The sequence below is a fragment of the Oncorhynchus gorbuscha genome, linkage group LG10 (genome assembly GCF_021184085.1).
Source record: "Oncorhynchus gorbuscha isolate QuinsamMale2020 ecotype Even-year linkage group LG10, OgorEven_v1.0, whole genome shotgun sequence".
NCBI lineage: Eukaryota > Metazoa > Chordata > Actinopteri > Salmoniformes > Salmonidae > Oncorhynchus > Oncorhynchus gorbuscha.
In genome coordinates, this window is record NC_060182.1 from 47,322,632 (window position 1) to 47,346,975 (window position 24,344).

At 43.8% G+C, this 24,344-nt stretch overlaps 1 protein-coding gene across 5 annotated transcripts in view; it reads right to left on the reverse strand.

Annotated features, from left to right (window-relative positions):
• Nucleotides 1–24,344, reverse strand: part of LOC124046194 (tyrosine-protein phosphatase non-receptor type 11-like) — a 116,521-nt gene that overhangs the window by 26,540 nt on the left and 65,637 nt on the right. For 2 of the 5 annotated variants that reach the window (XM_046366304.1, XM_046366307.1), the window contains exons 3-10: nucleotides 13,487–13,681; nucleotides 12,769–12,961; nucleotides 11,385–11,501; nucleotides 11,044–11,157; nucleotides 8,788–8,884; nucleotides 8,603–8,697; nucleotides 3,731–3,886; nucleotides 2,522–2,653 (exon numbers count right to left, since the gene is read on the reverse strand). In XM_046366304.1, coding sequence (XP_046222260.1) covers nucleotides 2,522–2,653; nucleotides 3,731–3,886; nucleotides 8,603–8,697; nucleotides 8,788–8,884; nucleotides 11,044–11,157; nucleotides 11,385–11,501; nucleotides 12,769–12,961; nucleotides 13,487–13,681 — 1,099 coding nt within the window. Of the gene's footprint in view, nucleotides 1–2,521; nucleotides 2,654–3,730; nucleotides 3,887–8,602; nucleotides 8,698–8,787; nucleotides 8,885–11,043; nucleotides 11,158–11,384; nucleotides 11,505–12,768; nucleotides 12,962–13,486; nucleotides 13,682–24,344 lie in introns of all 5 variants that reach the window. The other 3 variants (XM_046366306.1, XM_046366305.1, XM_046366303.1) reach the window with 3 other exon arrangements.

The following is a 24,344-nucleotide window of genomic DNA, read 5'->3' on the forward strand; positions in this document are numbered from 1 at the left end:
AAGACACACCCATCTGTCAGAACCCCCCCCCCCCCCCCCACTCAATAACCACAATCAAACCACGGCAGCTGGAGTTCAATAACTACAGGCAGATGTATGAGGAGATGCCGGAGGAAACATTGAACAGGTCAGTAGCCTTCAGAGTAATATGAGAAGAATGCAATTGTTGAATTTATGTAGATATTCTAAACAAAGTGTTTTGATAACTTTCAAATATAGTTACAGATCCATGCAGAATAAACAACCCTTTAAATAATACAATATAAGCAGTGTTTTGCAAATACAGTATAACAAAATACACCTTTCATTGTCATTCTAAGCCGATACAGATACTGTGCCTATCAGCATTTTGCTACCTTGGCTAACATGCCAGAGTGCCTTTCTGTGTGGTGTCCCGTATACAACAGGAGTTCCTTGATCCTGGTGCAGAATACATAGAGTTTCTCCCTCCCCATACTGACTGATACAAGTCAACCCAATAATAAAAAAAGACAATGCAAGTAAAGGTTGTCTAGTAAAAAAATGTATGCAGAGTGCCAGGTCCATTTAGAGACATCAGTCTTCATCACGTCATCTTGCAAGTCTCCATGTGCTGGCTCCATACATGTTTCTGTGAACACATACAGAGTCACTGTTCTATTACCAATGGGCAGTTTGTCAGATATCATGTTGAAGTTTGAACAGGTCATACTAAACCTACCTAGTTCTTGTCTCCCCATCGACGACCATTGGTGAGGAGGCAAGAAGCAAGTTCTTTGCCAGTGCCCCATTGATGGGCATCGCAGCATTGATGAGCTCCTGACCCCTCAAAGATACTGGTCGGTCAAACATACAGAGTACTGATTAGATTATCAATGGTGGTTATGATTAGCTGTATTCACCTTTCTATTTCACCTCAGATATCATGATATGTGAAGTGAAATGGAATGGTAAACTCAGCGATCAGGGTGGTTCCACAAGGCTTAAGTTATGAAGGCGAATTGGGACAAAACGCGAACATGTTTTGACCTCTGACCAGGTAAAATGTCACCAACCTGATTCAAGTGTCCTCCCTGTTCCGTTTTATAGGAATGCTCACAGCGAGGGGCATGTCTGTGTGATGCTGAGGGTCCCCTTGCTGGTCTTCTCTATGTTGCATGTTCTGCTGCAAACTGGACATCTCTCAAACAACTGCAGCAGGCAATCCTCATAAACAACGTCCTTTATCTTATGAGGTGGTGTTGACTGGGAGGGCCTGTGACAGGGTGAAACAATAGACAGCCAAGTGGTAAATTGCATTTTGTTATAAAGGACCATGCTTTTTGATAATGAACTTAACAAAAATGACTGTACTATTTGTATCTGCTTGGCTGGGTAATTCACCTACTAGTTTATCAAACGGTATGTTTTAATAAAACTTTCCACATAACACATTGCTGATGAAGCTGTGTGTCACCAGGGCAGTTCCTTGGGTCAATTTAGTTATAGATTGTCACTAGTTAACACAGCCACAAAGTCTTAAACCCTGCCTATTTTTACAATTTCTCTTAACCTAACCACACTGCGAACCTCAGAATCTAATTTTATTGGTCACATACACGCGTTTAGCAGATGTTATTGCTGGGGTAGAGAAATGCATGTGTTTCTAACACCAACCAACAGTACAGAAACATCTAACAATTTCACAACACACGTCTAAATTAAAGAAATAGAATTAAGAATATATATATTTGGACGAGCAATGTCAACCACCTTATGCCTAACCTTACATTAAACTCATTTTTGTTTTTAACCATTGTTATTCTAGTCCATTTGGACTTTGTGGCTGTGGTAACTAGTGGAACCCCTAATTCTATGCATTACAGATGTAGACTGACTTGTAGGCTAACATTAGCTAGCTAGCCTTCCTCACCAACATTATCAAATGATAACATAACATAACCAACAGTATCCAGACAATACACAGTAAACTAGTATGAGCTACAACCTAACTATGTTGTAATGAGGTAATTAGCTAGCTACTCTAACGTTAGCTAAAACTTTTGCTAGCCTGCCTCGCTTCATCACAAGATAGTTACATAACATCATTTAAAATCGTTAGCTAAATTATAGCAGAGAGGTCATTATATTCCAGTGTCTCTGGTTATACTTACAATACTAGGGTCCTTCAGCAGGGCACGCAAACCATATAACTTTGGCTGTGGAGACATGGTCAATCCGTACATGGCTTTTCAGTCAGCCGTCCTTTGAACGCGTTGGGGCAATGAAACACGCCCCCCCCAGTCAATGAAGGGAGGCGAAGTGGGTGCAGGGGCGATTTGCACGTTGAGCTTTGCAAAGTTACTCAAATGTTACGGTGGTCACTCAGAAATGGCCTATGTAGTACCTGTTAATTATATATTAATTTATACAACCAGAAATAAACCTCCCCCCATCACAAGTGGCCTAAGTTTAGGTGTAATTTGCTGTGCTATACCAAATGGTACCAATTTTATAAAGATCCTTCTTAAATGTATGTGGTCACCACAGGGGACTGTCTTACCCTGTCCAAACGCGTCACCTCCAATTCCCTTAGGATGTAGTCCTGAGCCGGACACTCCTCCACGTTCTTCACACTCACTTTTCCAAACTCCTTAGTGGCGTTGAGGTCAGGCCAGTAACGCACACACTTGTTCTGTCGAAGGAAAAGTGGAGCATTACACAATCTAGAAGGCCCTGCTTTTTTTCCAAGCACTTTTACGACCAGTTTAGCTGTCATACTATCCTGGTCATCCAGGAGATGTTTTGGATTGGAGGAGGGGGAAGCCAAACAATGTATTGCTAGCCTCCTGAAGTTCAGTTCTGATAAGCATCTATCTGTCTATACATGCACCCCATCCACTGATGTACTTCTAAACAGAGATGGTGTCAGTGGGAGGCTTTAATCCTCATCTAAACAGAGATGGTGTCAGTGGGAGACTTTCATCCTCATCTAAACAGAGATGGTGTCAGTGGGATACTTTTATCCTCATCTAAACAGAGATGGTGTCAGTGGGAGACTTTCATCCTCATCTAAACAGAGATGGGGTCAGTGGGAGACTTTCACCCTCATCTAAACAGAGATGGTGTCAGTGGGAGGCTTTCATCCTCATCTAAACAGAGATGGTGTCAGTGGGAGGCTTTCATCCTCATCTAAACAGAGATGGTGTCAGTGGAGGCTTTCATCCTCATCTAAACAGAGATGGTGTCAGTGGGAGGCTTTCATCCTCATCTAAACAGAGATGGTGTGAGTGGGAGACTTTCATCCTCATCTAAACAGAGATGGTGTCAGTGGGAGGCTTTCATCCTCATCTAAACAGAGATGGTGTCAGTGGGAGACTTTCATCCTCATCTAAACAGAGATGGTGTCAGTGGGAGACTTTCATCCTCATCTAAACAGAGATGGTGTCAGTGGGAGACTTTCATCCTCATCTAAACAGAGATGGTGTCAGTGGGAGACTTTAATCCTCATCTAAACAGAGATGGTGTCAGTGGGAGGCTTTCATCCTCATCTAAACAGAGATGGTGTCAGTGGGAGACCTTCATCCTCATCTAAACAGAGATGGTGCCTCTCATCTTTTATTCAAATTCTTAATGTCTAACATATCTTTATGTATTTGTTGAAAGAGCAAACTGGGATCCCCACCCTGGGGGAATGTATGTGGTTCCATAGATGATATCATTATCACCGGACCAGACTTTGTACCCAGTAATTCTACTTCTATGGCCTCACCCGTCCTCTCTCCATCTCCTTGGTGGTCATGACAATGACATGTGTGTTTTCCTGGTAGACCATCTTCCAGAAGTCCACCACCGTGTTCTGAAGGCAGCCCTGGGTGGCGATGAACACCTTGCCCTCCTCCACGTGGCGGCCCTCTTCATGCATACTCTGGGCGAGAGAAACATACATGTCTTCATTCATGATGAACATTGGTAACCTGGTGGTGGTTCAGTCTGTTTGTGCTTTAACCAACTCCTCACTGTGTGTGTTAGTTCATTTTCATGCCAAACATAGAAGAGTTGTCTACGACAGCACATAGGCTACAGTATGAGAACAGGCCATTCACACCCTTTGCTATGACACTCCAAATTGAGCTCAGGTGCATCCAATTTCCTTTGATCATCCTTGAGCCGTCACTACAACTTGATTGGAGTCCACCTGTGGCCAATTCAATTGTTTGGACAGGATTAAAAAAGAAACACCCATCTCTATAAAGTTCCACATTTGACAGTGCATGTCAGAGCAGACATTATGCCATGAAGTGCAAGGAACTCTCCGTAGAGCTCTGAGAGAATTGTGTTGAGGCATACAATACCAGTCAAAAGTTTGGACACACCTCATTCAAGGGTTTTATTTTATTTGTACTATTTTCTACATTATAGAATAATACTGAAGACATCAAAGCTATGAAATAACACAAGGAATCATGTAGTAACCAAAACCAAAAGAAAGTGTTAAACAAAACCAAATATATGTTATATTTGAGATTCTTCAAAGTTGCCACCCTTTCCCTTGACAGCCTTTGCACACTCTTGGCATTCTCTCAATCAGCCTCACCGGGAATGTTTTTCAAATGGTCTTGAAAGAGTTCCCACATATGCTGAGCACTTGTTGGCTGCGTTTCCTTCACTCTGCGGTCCAAATCATCCCAAACCATCTCAGTTGAGTTGAGGTCGTGGAGGCCAGGTTATCTGATGTAGCACTCTATCACTCTCATTCTTGGTAAAATAGCCCTTACACAGCCTGGAGGTGTGTTGGGTCATTGTCCTGTGGAAAAACAAATGATAGTCCCACTAAGCTCAACCCAGATGGGATGAGGTGTCACTGCAGAATGATGTGGTTGCCATGCTGGTTAAGTGTGCCTTGACTTCTAAATAAAATCACAGACAGTGTCACCAGCAAAGCACCCCCACGCCATCACACCTCCTCCATGCTTCACGGTGGGAACCACACATGCAGAGATCATCCGTTCACCTCCTCTGCATCTCAAAGACACAGTGGTAGGAACCAAACATCTCAAATTTGGACTCATCAGACCAAAGGACAGATTTCCACCGGTCTAATGTACATTGCTCGTGTTTCTTGGCCCAAGCAAGTCTCTTCTTCATATTGGTGTTCTTTAGTAGTGGTTTCTTTGCAGCAATTTGACCATAAAGGCCTGATTCACACAGTCTCCTCTGAACAGTTGATTTTGAGATGTGTATGTTACTTGACCTCTGTGAAGCATTTATTTGGGCTGCCATTTCTGAGGCTGGTAACTCTGTGAACTGATCCTCTGCAGCAGAGGTAACTCTGGGTCTTCCTTTCCTGTGGCGGTCCTCATGAGAGACAGTTTCATCATAGCGGTGATTGTTTTTGCGACTCAACTTTGGAAAAAAAAAGTTATTGTAATGTTCCAGATTGACTGACCTTCATGTCTTAAAGTAACAGACTGTTGTTTTTCTTTGCTTATTTGAGCTGTTCTTGCCATAATATGGACTTGGTCTTTTACCAAATAGAGCCATCTTCTCTATACCATCCCTACCTTGTCACAACACAACTGATTGGCTCAAATGCATTAAGTTAAGAAAATCCACAAATGAACTTTTAACAAGGCAAACTGTTCCTCGAAATACATTCCAGGTGACTACCTCGTTGAGCTGGTTGAGAGAATGCAAAGCTGTCATCAAGGCAAAGGGTTGCTACTTTGAAGAATCTATAATATATTTTGATTTGTTCAACACTTTGGTTACTACAAGATTCCATGTGTTATTTCATAGTTTTGATGACTTCACTATTATTCTACAATGTAGAAAATAGTAAAAAATAAAGTAAACCCTGGAATGAGTAGGTGCATCCAAACGTTTGACTGGTACTGTATATCTGGTGAAGTGTATAAAAAATTGAAACTTTCCACACACCATACAAGACCACAGTGGTCTCCATCATTGGGAAACATTTGGTACTACCAAGACTGCCAAGAGCTAGCCGTCTGAACAAACTGAGCAACCGGGCAAGAAGGTCCTTGGTCACGAGGTAACCAAAAACCCCATGACCACTGACAGACATACAGAGTTCTTTGGCTGAACATATAATTTATCTGGGAGAACATGCCAGACGGACAACAGTCTCTACAGCACTTCACCAATCAGGGCTTGATGGGAGAGTGGCCAGACGGAAGCCACTCTTGCTAAAAAGGCACATGACATCATGCCTGGAGTTTGCAAAAAGGCATGTGAAAGACAGCCAATAAGGCAAAAGATCATGTGGTCTGATGAGACAAAAATGTAACTCTTTGGCCTGAATGCAAATAGCTATATTTGGAGAAAACCAGACCCAGCTCATTACCCATCTAACACCAACCCTACCGTGAAGTATGGTGGTGCCTAGCATCATGCTATGGGAATATGGGGATGCCTTTCAGCAGCGGGAACTGGGAGACTGGTAAGTATAGAGGAAACAATGAACGGTGCCAAATACAGACAAATCCTTGATGAGAACCTGCTTCAGAGTGCAAACAGACTGGGGCTGTTACAACAGGACAATGACCCCTAGTCAAAGCAACGATGGAATGGCTTCAGAACAAGATAGTGAAAGTTCTTGAGGGGCCCAGCTAAAGCCCAGACTTGAATCCCATTGAAAATCTGTGGAAAGACTTAAAGATTGTTGTTCACTGCCGCTCCCCATCCAATTTAACAGAGCTTGAGAAAATATGTAAGGAAGAGCATCCCTAAATCCAGATGTGCAAAGCTGAGAGACCTACCCAACACAACTCAAAGCTGGAACAGACCTACCCAACACAACTCAAAGCTGGAACAGACCTACCCAACACAACTCAAAGCTGGAACAGACCTACCCAACACAACTCAAAGCTGGAACAGACCTACCCAACACAACTCAAAGCTGGAACAGACCTACCCAACACAACTCAAAGCTGGAACAGACCTACCCAACACAACTCAAAGCTGGAACAGACCTACCCAACACAACTCAAAGCTGGAACAGACCTACCCAACACAACTCAAAGCTGGAACAGACCTACCCAACACAACTCAAAGCTGGAACAGACCTACCCAACACAACTCAAAGCTGAGAGACATACCCAACACAACTCAAAGCTGGAACAGACCTACCCAAGACAACTCAAAGCTGGAACAGACCTACCCAAGACAACTCAAAGCTGGAACAGACCTACCCAAGACAACTCAAAGCTGGTACAGACCTACCCAAGACAACTCAAAGATGGTACAGACCTACCCAAGACAACTCAAAGCTGGAACAGACCTACCCAACACAACTCAAAGCTGGAACAGACCTACCCAACACAATTCAAAGCTGGAACAGACATACCCAAGACAACTCAAAGCTGGAACAGACCTACCCAACACAACTCAAAGCTGGTACAGACCTACCCAAGACAACTCAAAGATGGTACAGACCTACCCAAGACAACTCAAAGCTGGTACAGACCTATCCAAGACGACTCAAAGCTGATACAGACATACCCATGACGACTCAAAGTGAATAGACCTACCCAAGACAACTCAAAGCTGATAGACCTAGCCAAGACAACTCAAAGCTGATGGACCTACCCAAGACAACTCAAAGCTGATAGACCTAGCCAAGAAACTCAAAGCTGATAGACCTAGCCAAGAAACTCAAAGCTGATAGACCTACCCAAGACAACTCAAAGCTGATAGACCTACCCAAGACAACTAAAAGCTGGAACAGACCTACCCAACACAACTCAAAGCTGGAACAGACCTACCCAACACAACTCAAAGCTGGAACAGACCTACCCAACACAACTCAAAGCTGGAACAGACCTACCCAACACAACTCAAAGCTGGAACAGACCTACCCAACACAACTCAAAGCTGGAACAGACATACCCAAGACAACTCAAAGCTGGTACAGACCTACCCAAGACAACTCAGCTGATAGATCGACCCAAGACAACTCAAAGCTGTAATCACCACCAAATGTGCTTCTACAAAGTATTGACTCAGAGGTGCAAATACTTATGTAAATGAGATATTTCTGTATTTCATTCAATACATTTGATTAAAAAAAATATTTTTAAAACTATTTTCACTTTGTCATTATGGGGTATTGTGGGTGAGAAAATAAAAATATTTAATCAATTTTGAATTCAGGCTGTAACACAACAAAATGTGGAATAAGTCAAGGGGTTTGAATACTTTCTGAAAGCACTGTAAGTGTTAGGGGCAAATCAAATTAAAGTAAAATGTCTACTTGTCTACTCGGGCCGGCACCCTTGTCATTAGTGGACCAAGGCTGGACCTGCTCTCGCCTGGGGTCAAAGCCAGGTCACTGGTACTTTTCAGCTGTCATTTCCATAACAATAGCTAACTGTGAACTTTAACACCTTCTAACAAAGCAACTGTTTTGATTATACAGAGGTTGTTGATTCTGCTCTTCACAAGTCCTCACTGTCAGCCCTAGCTATTGAAACAATTTCCCAAGTATAACACAAGGGTGTATACACTAGTGTAACAGTCGAAAAGCAGAATTAGTCATGCATTGATGTCAATGGGAGATTAAGAGAAAATTTGATTAAAATGGAAGTTAGGATTCGCCCCAAAGTGTAATTATTCCACTCACACTTCCAGAACTCACTCTGATGTAGTTGGCGTTGATGTAGTCGGAGCCAGGCACATCTGTGTCTGCTTCCCTGATCTCCACCCGTGTGGTGTCAACTGGAACACAGATAGACTGGGATTAGGGTCATTGGTCACACACACAGGGAGGTTTTGGAGACAGGAGGTTCAGGTTGATATCTCACTCACAAGGGAGGATGTTCTTGTATCTGTTTTTACTCTTGTTCTCTGCTCTCTGCCCTTCTTTCCTGGGGTAGAGGAGCTTACACTCCTGCTGCTGTAGCACCTGGAAGAAGAGAGAAGAGAACAAGGTGAGAGAAAGTCAGACAGAGGCAGTATATGAAATGGCATTCCCTATTGGCAATCTAGTGCAATACTTTTGATCAAAGTCTAGGAATTCATTTTGGAGTGAAGAGTCTAATCTGAGCCATAAAAAATCCCTTAGACCCAGGAATCCCAAATGGCACCATATGTGCCAAGATATAGTGCACTACCTTTGATCAGAGCCCATAAACAGACTATGACAGGAACCAGTGGTGACCATCTTAGAGTTAACAATAATGTGCTGTGTGTTGTCCTTCAGGAAATGCCTCATGAACATACTGGATTTACATCATCCAGATGAGCTTCAATGCCCTACAACTCTCATTCCATGGCCTCCAACTGCTCTTAAATGCTAACAAAACTAAATGCATGCTCTTCAACCGATCGCTGCCCGCACCCACCCGCCCGTCCAGCATCACTACTCTAGATGGTTCTGACTTAGAATATGTGGACAACTACAAATACCTAGGTATCTGGTTAGACTGTAAACTCTCCTTCCAGACTCACATTAAGCATCTCCACTCCAAAATTAAATCTAGAATCGGCTTCCTATTTCGCAACAAAGAATCCTTCACTTATGCTGCCAAACATACCCTCGTAAAACTGACTATCCTACCGATCCTTGACTTCGGCGATGTCGTTTACATAATAGCCTCCAATAATCTACTCAGCAAATTGGATGCAGTCTATCACAGTAGACTGTGGGGCCACAGTGTCTCCTGACCCCTCCTGTCTCAGCCTCCAGTATTTATGCTGCAGTAGTTTATGTGTCGGGGGGCTAGGGTCAGTTTGTTATATCTGGAGTACTTCTCCTGTCCTATTAAGTGTCTTGTGTGAATTTAAGTGTGCTCTCTCTAATTCTCTCTTTCTCTCTCTCGGAGGACCAGAGCCCTAGGACCATGCCTCAGGACTACCTGACATGATGACTCCTTGCTGTCCCCAGTCCACCTGGCCGTGCTGCTGCTCCAGTTTCAACTGTTCTGCCTTATTATTATTCGACCATGCTGGTCATTTATGAACATTTGAACATCTTGGTCATGTTCTGTTATAATCTCCACCCGGCACAGCCAGAAGAGGACTGGCCACCCCACATAGCCTGGTTCCTCTCTAGGTTTCTTCCTGGGTTTTGGCCTTTCTAGGGAGTTTTTCCTAGCCACCGTGCTTCTACACCTGCATTGCTTGCTGTTTGCTGTTTGGGGTTTTAGGCTGGGTTTCTGTACAGCACTTTGAGATATCAGCTGATGTACGAAGGGCTATCTAAATATTTAAATTTGTTTTGATTTTGATTTGATTTGACAGTGTCATCCATTTTGTCACCAAAGCCCCATATACTACCCACCACTGCGACCTGTATGCTCTCGTTGGCTGGCCCTCGCTTCATATTCGTCGCCAGACCCACTGGCTTCAAGTCATCTATAAGTATTTGCTAGGTAAAGCCCCACCTTATCTCAGCTCACTGGTCACCATAGCAGAACCCACCCGTAGCACGAGCTCCAGCAGGTATATTTCACTGGTCACCCCCAAAGCCAACTCCTCCTTTGGCCGCCTTTCCTTCCAGTTTTCTGCTGCCAATGACTGGAACGAATTGCAAAAATCCCTGAAGCTGGAGACTTATATCTGCCTCACTAACTTTAAGCATCAGCTGTCATCAGCAATCATTGCACCTGTATATAACCCATCTGTAAATAGTTCACCCAACTACCTCATCCCCATATATATATTTTTTTTTTGCTCCTTTGCACCCCAGTATGTATCTCTGCTTGTACATTCATCTTCTGCACATCTATCACTCCAGTGTTTAATTGCTAAATTGTAATTATTTCGCCACTATGGCCTATTTATTTCCTTACCTCCCTAATCTTAATAAATATGCACACACTGTATATAGACTTTTCTATTGTGTTATTGACTGTACGTTTGTTTATCCCATGTGTAACTGTGTTGTTTGTTTCGCACTGATTTACTTTATCTTGGCCAGGTCGCAGTTGTAGATGAGAACTTGTTCTCAACTAGTCTACATGGTTAAATAAAGGTGAAATAATTTTTTTTTTTTTTTTTAATTATCTTGATCTTGATCATTTAAATACACTGGCGGTAATGATGATACCACCACTCTTGTACCTCAAACTCTTCCCAGAATCCCTGTTTGGGCTTCTCTGAGTTGTCTGCCACTTTGTTTAGTTCCTTCACCCTGTTCTCAATGTTGGCTGCATTTATCCTGGTGGCATTGAACGGCTTCCGTTGGGAAAGGAAGAGCAAAACATTAACTCCATGGATGATTATATGATCCACCCTTCACATTAAATGATATTACTAATATAGAATTGGCAGCTCACCCATACTTGGAATGACACATAATTAATATACTTAACACATCTGGTTTTATCATAGTAGAACATAAAAATGGCAGTACAACATCGTTTCATGTGCGGCTGTCTGAATGCACTGGTTCAGTCTCTCACCTGTTTGAGGTGAACAACAATTCCACTCTTCTCCACCATGGGGTTCTTCTTGTAGTGATCCACCAGGTCAGCCAGCGTGTCAAACCTCTCTCCTCCACCTACGTCATACTTCCCATCCTGCTAGAAACACACAAAAACCAATGTTGTTTGTTTGCCCTTCTAGCTGGACAGTTAGCTTGCCTACAAGCCTGCTATCCCAGCCTGCCATCCCTGCTATCTAGCCGGATAGACCCTAGCCTGCCTGCTAGCTTACTAGCCCTACAAGCATACTAGTCCTGGTCATGGCTAGAAGGGATGCAGCTAATGTCAAATTGATGTCAAAAGTTGCATGTTTGAGTTGCATCGGGGAGCATTTTGGCATGTTCATTAACCCTAACCCTCTTCCCTAACTTTAACCTAATTCTCCTAACCTGCTACGTTAATTATCCTAACATCTAAGATCCACCACCATATGGTGTTATTTTCTGCTCAAGCATTCTCATTGCGACACCAAACCCACCACTGGTGTGAGTGGCCAAAGAGCTCTTTTTTTCATGTCATCCAACAAATATAAAACACCTGGGGTTTGCTAAAATGCATTGGCACCGGTGCTTTGGTCAGATGACATGAAAATAGAGCTCTTTGGCCACTCACTCCAGGGGTGGGTTTGGCGTTGAAATGAGAATGCATAGAAAAGAACCCAATACCTATTGTAAAATATGGTGGTGGATCTTTAATGTTATGTGGCAATTTCCATCCACTGGTCGTGGGGCTCTTGTTTAAGGTCAACGGCATCATGAACTTTATCCAGTACCAGAACATTTTAGCCAAAAACCTGGTTGACCCTGCCGGGAAGCTGAAGCTTGGCCGCAAGTGGATCTTCCAGCAAGACAATAACCCCAAGCACACATCAAAATAAACAAATACATTTTTAATTGGCCACAAAATAGATATTTTTTGCAATGGCCATCTCAGTCACCTGTGGTTTGAATTGAAGAGGGCAATCCATAAGAACAGACTAAGTATATCAAGGGTCTGGAAGGATTCTGTATGGAGGAATGGTCTAAAATACCTCCGAATGTGTTCAACTCATAAAACATTTTAGAAAAAGGCCCAGTGCCGTTATCCTCACATTGTGAGGTTATTGAAAGGTATTGCAACAGAGGTGTCAATAATTTTGACCCCTACCTTTGAGAAAAAAAGTATTACTTGTTAAACAAAATCTATTTCTCTGAGCAATTGTATTAGTATACAATAGTAGAACTTCAAAAAATGTTGAGCATGCAATATAGCTCAGTAGTTGGATTACTTATTATATACATTGTTATATATTTTGCTCATCTTTATCAAGGATGTCAATCATTTCAGACCCCACTTTACATGTAAAGGCCCTAGCTGGTCTTACCTGGTAGCGAATCATGACATGGGTGACCTTGGTCTTGCGGTCTACGTTCTCGTGCTTCTCCTCGTTGGTGAGGACAGAGAGCACAAAGTCACCTGGTTTGCTCTGGCTCTCCCGTACCAGGAAACTGCCAGGCTTGCCCTTGTCCATGAGCAGCTTCTCAGCGTCGCGCCCAGAGAGGTGCCCGTGGTACCACCTAGTGTAGATCGGTAGACAATTTATGACTATTATGTTTGAAAATACTTATACTATTAAAAAGCAATGAAGAATTGGGAAATGGATATCACCCCCCAACGTTTACGTGTAATTGTTTAGATAAGAAATTGAAAAATGTGGGTGTTTCTGAATGTGTGAGTTTGCACGTGATGGTGTTTACAAAGAAATCCGAATTGTGTGTGTTTGTGTGTTTTTCTGTATGAGAGCTTGCACATGTAAATGTGTTGGAGGTTCCGGCAAGAGCGCTCAGCTGGTGTTTCATGGAGAAACCATCCTCAACAGGGATCACACTTCGTTTTTGGAGCTTGATACAAACTGATACACTGTGCGTTACAATGTGTAGAGACAGACATGCCAGCATAGATATGTTTGAAGATTATAACAGGGTCTGTGTGTGTGTGTGGATTTTATTGTAAATGTTGTGTCTGTGGTTGTTTTCATTTGTGTGTGTGTGTGCAGCCATCTGTGTGCATGCATGTGCCTGTGCGTGCGTGTGTGTACGTACCTCTCGGAGGTTGGGTCCTTACAGTTGAGTGGGTACTTGAGCTCGATGACGTCTCCGTTCCTCTCTCTGAGAAGGTTGTGCTGCTCTGTGTAGTACTGCACCAGCTCTGCCAGCGTGGCAAACTTCTCCCCTCCATACAGGTCGTAGTAGTCCCCTGAATTCTGGATCTTAATGTGGGTGACCTCAATGTTCCGCCTGACACACACACACAGAGGAGAGTGGTTGGAGTCAGGGTTAGTCATAGTGCACATTGTTCAGATAGATCACTATATATTATGTAACATGTGCACCCTGCAGCAGAGGTTAGGTTAATAGGGTACCCCTGTTCTCTCTGTGTGTGCGATGTGAGTCCTGCTGAAAGGATCATGTATTCTAGCCACAGGTCGTGCTCAGAACCTATTTGGAAACACAGCAGTGTCTGTCATTTGTGTATGAAAAAAAGTATGTGTGGGTATGGCACACACACACAGAGAAAACCAGGACGTTTTAAATAGTAGGCATTTTGTGTATGTGGGAAAAAAATCCTGTTTTATAGTATATGAAACTTCTGAAATGTTATATGCTTTAAATGCCAGGATGACATACTCATTTCGCTTTTCATCGAGTAGACTTCATTGCACACTGCTGAGGAAAAGAATCGTCTTTGGAAACCGACGCCTGTTTGACAACAGCTGATAATGTCACGTCCTGACCTTAGTTCCTTTTTATGTCTCTATTTTAGTTTGGTCAGGGCGTGAGTTGGGGTGGGCATTCTATGTTTTTGCTCTAGGTTTTGTATTTCTGTGTTTGGCCTGATATCAAGCGCACAGTGTCGCCAGTACGTGCTCATAGCCTGGTGCGCTATAGGCCAGCCCCCCAGTCAATGCGAGAGTGGTCATCCAGCCAGGGCGTGTTGTGCCAGCTCAGCGTGTTTGGTCTCCGGTACGCCGTTTCGGCCCAGGGTATCCTACGCCGGCGCTGCGTGCTGTGTCTCCGGGGAGCTGGGAGGGTGCAGTGCCGGGCGAATGTGGGGATTGAGCCTAAAGGAGAGGTGCGAGTGGTATGCACCAGAGCTCCAGTGCTCCCCCACAGCCCGGTCCATCCGGTGCCTCCTCCACGCACCAGGCCTCCTGTAGGACTCCCCATGTGCTCCCCCCCAGCCTGGTGGGTCCTGTGGCAGCCCCACGCACCAGGCTCTCTCCGTCTCCTCACTCCAGGTTCTCCCGCCTGTCCGGCGCTTCCAGAGTCTCCCTCCTGTCAGGAGCTGCCAGAGCCGCCCATCAGTCAGGAGCAGCCGGAGACGCCCGTCACTATGGAGCCGCCGGAGCCGCCCTTCACTCAGGTGCTGCCGGAGTTTCCCGTCTATTCGGGGCCCGCTGTACGGGTTCCCAGTCCGAGGTCGGCAGCGAGGGTCGTCACTCCAAAGGCGCCGTTTAAATGGGCCAAGACTAAGGTGGAGTGGGTTCCACGTCCAGCGCTAGAGCCGCCACTGCGGACAGATGCCCACCCAGACCCTGCCCTACGGGTTTAGGTTTTGCGGCCGGAGTCCGCCTCTTTGGGGGGGTTTTACTGTCACGTCTTGACCTTAGTTCCTTTTTTATGTCTCTATTTTATAAAAGGCTCAGTGTTGTTATCCAGGAGTACTGAAAACAGGGGATCCAATCATTTTGACCCCTAACTTTTGTAGATATATATATAATAATTATATGTATATAATATAGTATATATAATAAAATAAATAGAAATATATATTTATTTTATATATATAATAATTATATATATAGATATATAAAATAATATAATAAAATAAATACAAATGTTTATTTGAGCTTCATATTTGTATTTTATGCAGTCTTTTTTCTCAGCTTTATAAAGGCATCTGAAAAAGACTCCACTGTATATCCAAAAACAATATTCACATAACTCTGTACAACAGCATTACTTGATTTTGCCATGGTCAAAAGCAGCTTAATGAATGCTGTATGGCACAATGATTGTGTGCTATGTCTCCAAGTCTGCAAGAGACCTATCCCATCCGCAGTGTAAAATCTAGATGGATGTTTGGCTCAATGCGACGTCATTAATTGTGTTAAACTCCCACAGACAGCATGGTGCAAACACACACACGCACACACACACACACTCACACACACACAGACACACACACACAGTGCAGCCTCCACGGGCCATTAGTAGCCACAGACAGAGAGGCATACTGCTCCACTCAAACATTCATAACACAATTACAGGGAAGGAGAGAATACAGGTTTATAGGAGAGAAAGATGGATGAGAGAGAGGGAAGGAGAGAATGCAGGTTTATAGGAGAGAAAGATGGATGAGAGGGGGGAATAGGATTTGTTCCACTTTATATGACTGTTACTTGATCATCAATTTGCAGGGAGAGGGCTAGCTAATTGCATTAAAGCTAGATATCAGATAGCATAATGTGCAGTTCTGTCACTTTTCTAACTTCCTGAGTTAGATCGCTAGCAACAGCATGATCTTTTTTGTAAAAGTGTGTGGAGTGGGAGTTGTGGTTTGCTGCAGGCTCAAAAACCGACTTGTACATGTGTAGGTGTACTAAGACAAAGTGCATGTTTGTGCATTGGTTCGGCCTTTTGCTGCAGACAAATATTGCTCTGAAATTTTCAATAGAAATGGAAAAAGAAAGTACTATCTTCAACTAGGCCTAATTTTTCACTTCTTGTTTCCATTCTGATAAGAATGTTTCGGGTTTAGCATGCTATGTGTTTGTGACATTGTGTCTCTTTGTGGCTGTGTATTTTGAAAAGTGCCAGACTGTTTTTTGACCTTATCTGTGCTCCCTGGCAATCTGCATTTAGTGAAAACCAGTTGCTCTCAAATACTCACTCAAAATCAACAGGGTGTTATAAAGGAATAATCTCAGACATGTACATGAACACAAACAAATACTCACTCAAACTCAACAGGGTATTATAAAGGAATAATGTCAGAAATGGTAAGGATCGTCGTCGGGAGAAAAGGAGGAGGACCAAGGTGCAGCGTGCTAAGTGTTCATATTAAAATGGTTTTAATGAACACTGAAACAAAACACGACAAACGAACAATCCTGAACAGTGCAACAAAACACAGAACAGAAAATAAACACCCACAAAACACAGGTGGAAAAAGGCTACCTAAGTATGATTCTCAATCAGTGCCAACTAACGACACCTGCCTCTGATTGAGAACCATACTAGGCCGAACACAGAAACCAAACATAGAAAAACAAACATAGACTGCCCACCCCAACTCACGCCCGGACCATATAAACAAAGACAAAACAAGGGAACTAAGGTCAGAACTTGACAGACATGTACATGAACACAAACAAATACTCACTCAAAATCAACGGTAATTAATAAAGGAATAATCTCAGACATGTACATGAACACAAACAAATACTCACTCAAAATCAACAGGGTATTATAAAGAAGTAATCTTGTCTGATAAGGTTGTTCTTACTCCTGTGCAGAAATGATTGGGTATTCACGGTACCGCGGACCACATCAACCTGTTATTTTCATGTGGGTTTTCGTGATGTTTTCTCTTGCTCTGTTCAGGCACGCGCAGACATGTACATGAACACAAACACTCTGGCCGAATACAAGCCCTAACCAACAATGCAGTATAAAAAAATAAAATAACCAAAACATTTCAAGTAACAAATAATTAAAGAGCAGCAGTAAAATAACAATGGTGAGGCTATATACAGGGGGTACTGGTCAATGAGTGTGGTGACACTAGTTCGTCGAGGTAATATGTACATATAGGTAGAGATATTAAAACGACTATGTATAAATGATGACTGAGAGTAGCACCAGTGTAAAAGATGGGGGGGGGCAATGCAAATAGTTTGGGTAGCCGTTTGATTGGGGATAGAAGCTGTTTGGAAGCCTCTTGGACCTAGACTTGGCTCTCCGGTACTGCTTGCCATGCGGTAGCAGATAGAACAGTCTATGACTATGGTGGCTGGAGTCTTTTTAGGGCCATCTTCTGACACTGCCTGGTATAGAGGTCCTGGATGCAGGAAGCTTGGCCCCAGTGATGTACGGGGCCGTACGCACTACCCTCTGTTGTGCCTTGACGTCGGAAGCCGAGCAGTTACCATTCCAGGCAGGGATGCTCTCTCGTAGCTGTAGAACCTTTTGGGGATCTGATGAACCATCATATTTTCAGTCTCCTGAAGGGTAATAGGTTTTGTCATGCCCTCTTCACGACTGTCTTGGTGTGCTTGGACCATGTTGGTTTGTTGGTGATGTGGACACCAAGGAACTTGAAGCTCTCAACCTGCTCCACTACAGCCCCGTCACTGAGAATGGGGGCGTGCTCGGTCCTCCTTTTCCTGTAGTCCACAATCATCTCCTTTGTCTTGATCACGTTGAAGAAGCAGTTGTTGTCCTGGCACCAAACTGCCAGGTCTCTGACTTCCTCCCTATAGGCTGCCTCATCGTTGTCTGTGATCAGGCCTACCATTGTTGTGTCATCTGCAAACTTAATGATGGTGTTGGAGTCAAACCTGGCCGTGCAGTCATGAGTGAATAGGGAGTACAGGAGGGGACTGACCATGCACCCCTGAGGGCCCCCCGTGTTGAAGATCAGCATGGCGGACGTGTTGTTACCTACCCTTATGTTACGGATATAGTTATCCTGTGTGTGTGTGTGTGTGTGTGTTTCTTTTCTCTCCTTCTCCCCTCACAGGTGAAAATCATCACTCCCCAATCAGTCAACAATCAATCATCAATCAGAAGACACACCTCCTCCTATTTCCTGACCTATCACAGTTCCTTCCCCATGGTTTAAAAACCCCATCATTTGTTTGTTCTAAAGCTCAGCTCAGCTCAATCTCTCTGTAAATGCCACGTCTGTAGGTCTCTGTGTTTCACTCTTGCTTTGTGTCTTAACCTCTCTTTTTGTTTAAAGCACCTCCATAGCACTTTGTCATCACCTGTGAGTATTGTTTTTGGTTATGGTGTTTGTTTGTTGCTGGTGGGAAAAAGGGGGAAACCAAGACAAGTCGCCCATGGGCATACACTACCCGTCGGTGAACTTTGTTAAATACACTAGTTAGAACTGGGCGGACCACCCACTGTATTTTTGGTTAGTTAGTTAGCTGTTGTTAAAGTAGGCTAGTCTAGCTTAGGGGTGTGTTTTTGTATATTTATTGTTTCTTTCCTTGGGTCCAGCTCAGCCCCTTTTCCTGCTCCCCCCATTACCGTGTGTTTATAAATAAACCTAGAGTTTGACGGTAGATTTCTGTTGTCGTGGTTATTTCGTGCACACTTTTACTTTGTCACAATAATAATTTGCATGAGTTATGTTACGGGTCTCATTACCATCCCCCCTAGACTGTCGGGCCAAAAGGGATTTGTAACATAAGTGGAGCCTCGTCCGGGATCTGTCATAACTGACACCCATGCCGCCCATGTAGATTGTTGTAGTGGTATAGTTCAGTGTTGAGCGTCATAGCTGAAGTGGCATTAGTGTTTGCTATTTTCTTTGGCACTTGTGAAGTAGTGTAAAATGACTACTTTTGATTTGAGATCCTTTTTGGATAACCCTTCGTGGGAGGTTTTTGACAAATGTCGTAGAGTTGATTTAATGACCTTGGCTGACCATTATTCAGTATTGATTCTGCAGAGTTTAGTTAAGGCGGAGGTTAAACAGCTAGTGTTAAATATATTGTTGGAAGAGCAGGTGCTTGTGTTACCGCTGCCTGAGTCTACTACCCCTGTACCGGATGTTGCTGCTCCTGTAAGCCCATTGGTGTCTGATAATGAGGGCGAGGCTAAAACACCAGCCACATTGTCCCGTTTTGATCCACTCTCCCCACTGTCAAATGGTGATGCCAGGAGGGATGTCCGTTTAGCACAGTTCAAACTGGAGGTGGAAGAGAGCCCAAATTAGGCAAGAGACTCCAGTTGGAGATGTGTAAAATAGAGGCAGAAGAAGAAGGAGAACAACGACATTTGGAGATGTGTAAAATTGAGGCAGACAGAGAACAAAGGCAGTTGGAGTTCAAAATGCGCCAGATGGAACTGGAGGCAGAGACAGCGAGGCTAGCCTCCGGTCATACTGTGCCTGTTTGTGAGCCGTCCTCACCTGCTGGGTCCTCAAACACGTTTGACATTAGTAGGCAGATTGCCTTAGTACCTTTGTTCAGAGAGTCAGAGGTTGACTCCTATTTTTGTGTATTTGAGCGTATAGCCGTAGTATTGAAATGGCCTGAAGAGGTATGGTGCCTATTACTTCAGTGTAAATTAACTGGTAAAGCCCAAGAGGTTTTGTCAGCGCTACCTCTGGAGGACAGTTTGAATTACGAAGTGGTCAAAGCTACTGTTCTTCGTGCCTATGAGCTTGTGCCTGAGGCATACCGACAGAGATTTAGGTCTCATAGAAAGTCTTCTAGTAAAACTTATGTGGAATTTGCTAGAGACAAGGGAAATCTGTTTGATAAATGGCATGCTGCTAGTAAGGTAACTGATTTCGACTCTCTCCGGGAGTTAATCTTGTTGGAAGAGTTTTAAAATTGCTTACCCGAACGCATTGTAGTTTACCTAAACGAACAGAAAGTATCCTGTCTGGCAGAAGCGTCTGTGTTGGCAGACGAGTTTGTGTTGATGCACAAGAGTGTGTTTTCGGCTCAAACCGAGAGTAGAGCCACTGAGTTTCCTACCTTTAGCCCTAGTCGGCCAGCAGTAGTATGTCAAGCACGCCAGAAGAATGAGCGTCCATGTTTCTATTGTCATAAAGTAGGACATATGATTAATGATTGCTTCCTGCTTAAACGTAAACAAGGGATGCCTCTTCGTGCCAAGCCACCAACAGGTGTTGCTCTAATTCGTACGGTTAAGAGGTCGGCAACAAAACAGGTGCCTCAGGGTAACTGTAGTTTGAAAGTCTCAGTCCCCGACCGCCGTTATGAACCATTCATTTTCGAGGGGTTTGTGTCCCTAACGAATGATGAAGCGTCTCAACGACCGGTTAAAATCCTTAGAGATACTGGTGCAGCGCAGTCGTTTATATTGTCTGATGTGTTGCCCTTATCTGACGATACATACTGTGGTTCCAGTGTGTTAGTGCAGGGTATTGAAATGGGTTTTGTCCCAGTGCCATTGCACTTTGTGAAAGTACACTCTGAGTTAATCAGTGGAATATTCAGAGTGGGGGTACGGCCTATGTTGCCAGTGACAGGTGTGACCTTTATAATGGGTAACGATATTGCCGGAGGAAAGGTAGTACCCGTATTGGAAGTATTGGATAAAAGTGACCACTCTCTCTCGAATGAGCTGGCACAGAGTTATCCACATGTGTTCCCCGCTTGTGCTGTCACTCGTGCCCAGGCACGACAAGAGGGTGACGTGATAGATTTGTCGAACACTGTACTGTTCAAAGAGGTTGATCAAGAAGATGGATTGTGTGATACCTCTGAGAAGCTGATCACCTCTGACAAACAGCCCAGGAAAGAATCAAAGAACGTTGAACTTATTGCTGATGCAATACAGTTACCAGTCAGTCGTGAGCAGCTGATTGCTAACCAAAAGGTTGACAACAAGCTTGCTAAATGTTTTTCTAGTGTTGTCTCATTGGACGATGTGAAGAAGAAGAACGTGGCTTACTTCATTGATGGTAATCTCCTCATGCGTAAATGGAAATCCCATGTTGACGCGGATGGAGATTGGAATGCTGTTTACCAAATAGTGATTCCTACAGCCTTTCAACAAAATGTGTTATCCCTTGCTCATGATCACCAGTGGTCTGGTCATTTAGGAATCACAAAAACTTATGATCGGATCCTTCGACATTTCTTTTGGCCGGGTTTAAAACAAGATGTGGCTCAGTTCTGTCGGACATGCCACACATGTCAGATAACAGGAAAACCAAATCAGGTTATTCCTCCCGCTCCTCTTTGTCCCATACCTGTCATAGGTGAACCATTCGAGCATGTGGTGGTTGATTGTGTCGGACCGTTACCGAAGACAAAATCGGGTAATCAGTTTTTGTTAACGATAATGTGTATGGCTACAAGATACCCCGAGGCCATTCCTCTGAGAAGGATTACAGCCCCGGTAGTGAGTAAAGCCTTAATAAAATTCTTCACGACATTCAGGTTACCTAGGGTGGTACAAAGCGATCAAGGAACCAATTTCCTATCCAAGCTCTTCAGGCAGGTGTTAAAATCCTTGTCAATTACGCACCGTGTGTCAAGCGCCTATCACCCAGAGTCTCAGGGTGCACTTGAAAGATGGCATCAGACACTGAAGTCTATGCTACGTAAATATTGTTTGGAATCTGAGAAAGATTGGGATGAGGGAGTTCCTCTAGTTTTGTTTGCTGAACTGGTGTTTGGTCACACAGTGAGAGGACCAATGAAAGTCCTTAAAGAACAGTTCTTGTCCCAAGAGTTGTGTACCAGAGATGAGAATGTGTTGGACTACGTTAGTCGCTTTCGTGAGCGCCTACACCAAGCTTGTGCTCTCGCAAAGGAAGCTCTGTCTTCCTCACAGAGGAGCATGAAAAGACACTATGATAAAGAGGCTGTTTCTCGTCCACTACAGCCAGGTGACCAAGTACTGGTGTTATTACCTGTTCCAGGATCTTCACTGTCAGCTCGTTTCTCGGGTCCTTATTTAATTGAAAAGAAAATAAGTGAAACTGACTATGTGCTTCAAACTCCTGATAGACAACGCCAATCTCGTGTGTGTCACATTAACATGTTGAAAGCTTACCACACCCGACCCATCACACAGTTAGAGAGTTCAAAAACAGAGGAAGGTACTGCTGTCTCTTCTGCTACTACTGCTATGATAGTGGACTGTCATATTGATGATGTTGATGGCTTGGAGTTGCGCAATACTCAGCAGCAGTGTGTTAGATTGCCCAACTCAGAAATGCTGCTGTCTATCCAATCCGGTCTGGTTCATTTAACGGATGGACAGGCCAATGATATTGTGAGGCTACTACACAGTTTTCCATGTCTCTTTAATGACGTTCCTACTCGCACAAATGTGTTGGAACATGACATTAATGTTGGAAATGCTACACCTATCAAGCAACACCCATATCGTATCAACGCTTCCAAGAGGAAGATAATGAGGGATGAGGTGAGATATTTGTTGGAGAATGACCTGGCTAAGCCAAGTTCAAGCCCTTGGAGTTCTCCTTGCATTTTGGTTCCTAAACCTGATGGTACGTCCAGGTTATGTACGGATTATCGAAAGGTAAATTCTGTCACAATGCCAGATTCGTTCCCGTTACCCCGACTGGACGACTGTATCGACACTATTGGTGCTGCTAAGTATGTAACCAAGTTAGACCTTTTAAAAGGTTACTGGCAGGTTCCGTTAACTTCACGTGCTTCTGAGATTTCTGCCTTTGTGACCCCAGACAACTTCCTACAGTACTCCGTTATGGCTTTTGGGATGCGAAATGCACCAGCCACTTTCCAACGACTGGTTAACTCCGTATTCGCTGGCGTTCCTAATTGTAGTGCATACCTTGATCTAGTGATTTATTCGTCTGAGTGGTCAGATCATGTTGACTCGCTAAGGGTAGTATGTGAACGGTTGGCAGCTGCTTCTCTAACCCTGAACTTGGCAAAGTGCGAGTTTGGGAAGGCTACTGTTACCTATCTCGGTAAAGAGGTTGGCCATGGACAGGTGCGCCCTGTTGGTGCCAAGGTCTTGGCTATAACTGCATTCCCTGCACCTAACACCAGGCGAGAGCTACGCCGCTTTCTAGGGATGGTTGGCTACTACCGTAGCTTCTGTAAAAATTTCTCTGCGGTAGTTGCTCCATTGACTGATTTGCTTAGTCCGGCTAGATCATTTGTGTGGTCCGCTGATTGTAAGAGAGCTTTTGAATCAGCGAAAGCACTCTTATGTAGTACACCTGTACTTGCTGCTCCAGATTTTGAACAACCGTTCAAACTCGAGGTAGATGCTAGTGCCAGAGGTGCTGGTGCTGTTCTACTGCAGCAGGACAAGAGTGGAGTGGATCATCCCGTTTGTTATTTTTCACATACATTTAATAAATGTCAAACAAACTATGCGACAATAGAACAAGAAGCTCTTGCTTTGTTGTTGGCTCTGTAATACTTTGAAGTATATATTGGTTCCAGTGCCCTACCCATGGTTGTATATACTGACCATAACCCCTTAGTTTTTCTCCACCGAATGTACAACCAGAACCAGCGCCTTATGCGTTGGGCGCTGATTGTACAAAATTATAATTTGGAGATCCGCCACAAAAAGGGTTCTGATAATGTGTTGGCAGATGCTTTGTCTCGTGTGTGAAAATGATTTCTGTATGTTTTGCAAGGTTGTTGCTTTGTTGTGAGTATTCATTGAAATACTGTAGTCGCAACCCCTAGGGTTGCTCTTTTAAGGGTGGGAGTGTTACGGATATAGTTATCCTGTGTGTGTGTGTGTGTGTGTGTGTGTGTTTCTTTTCTCTCCTTCTCCCCTCACAGGTGAAAATCATCACTCCCCAATCAGTCAACAATCAATCATCAATCAGAAGACACACCTGCTCCTATTTCCTGACCTATCACAGTTCCTTCCCCATGGTTTAAAAACCCCATCATTTGTTTGTTCTAAAGCTCAGCTCAGCTCAATCTCTCTGTAAATGCCACGTCTGTAGGTCTCTGTGTTTCACTCTCGCTTTGTCTTAACCTCTCTTTTTGTTTAAAGCACCTCCATAGCACTTTGTCATCACCTGTGAGTATTGTTTTTGGTTATGGTGTTTGTTTGTTGCTGGTGGGAAAAAGGGGGAAACCAAGACAAGTCGCCCATGGGCATACACTACCCGTCGGTGAACTTTGTTAAATACACTAGTTAGAACTGGGCGGACCACCCA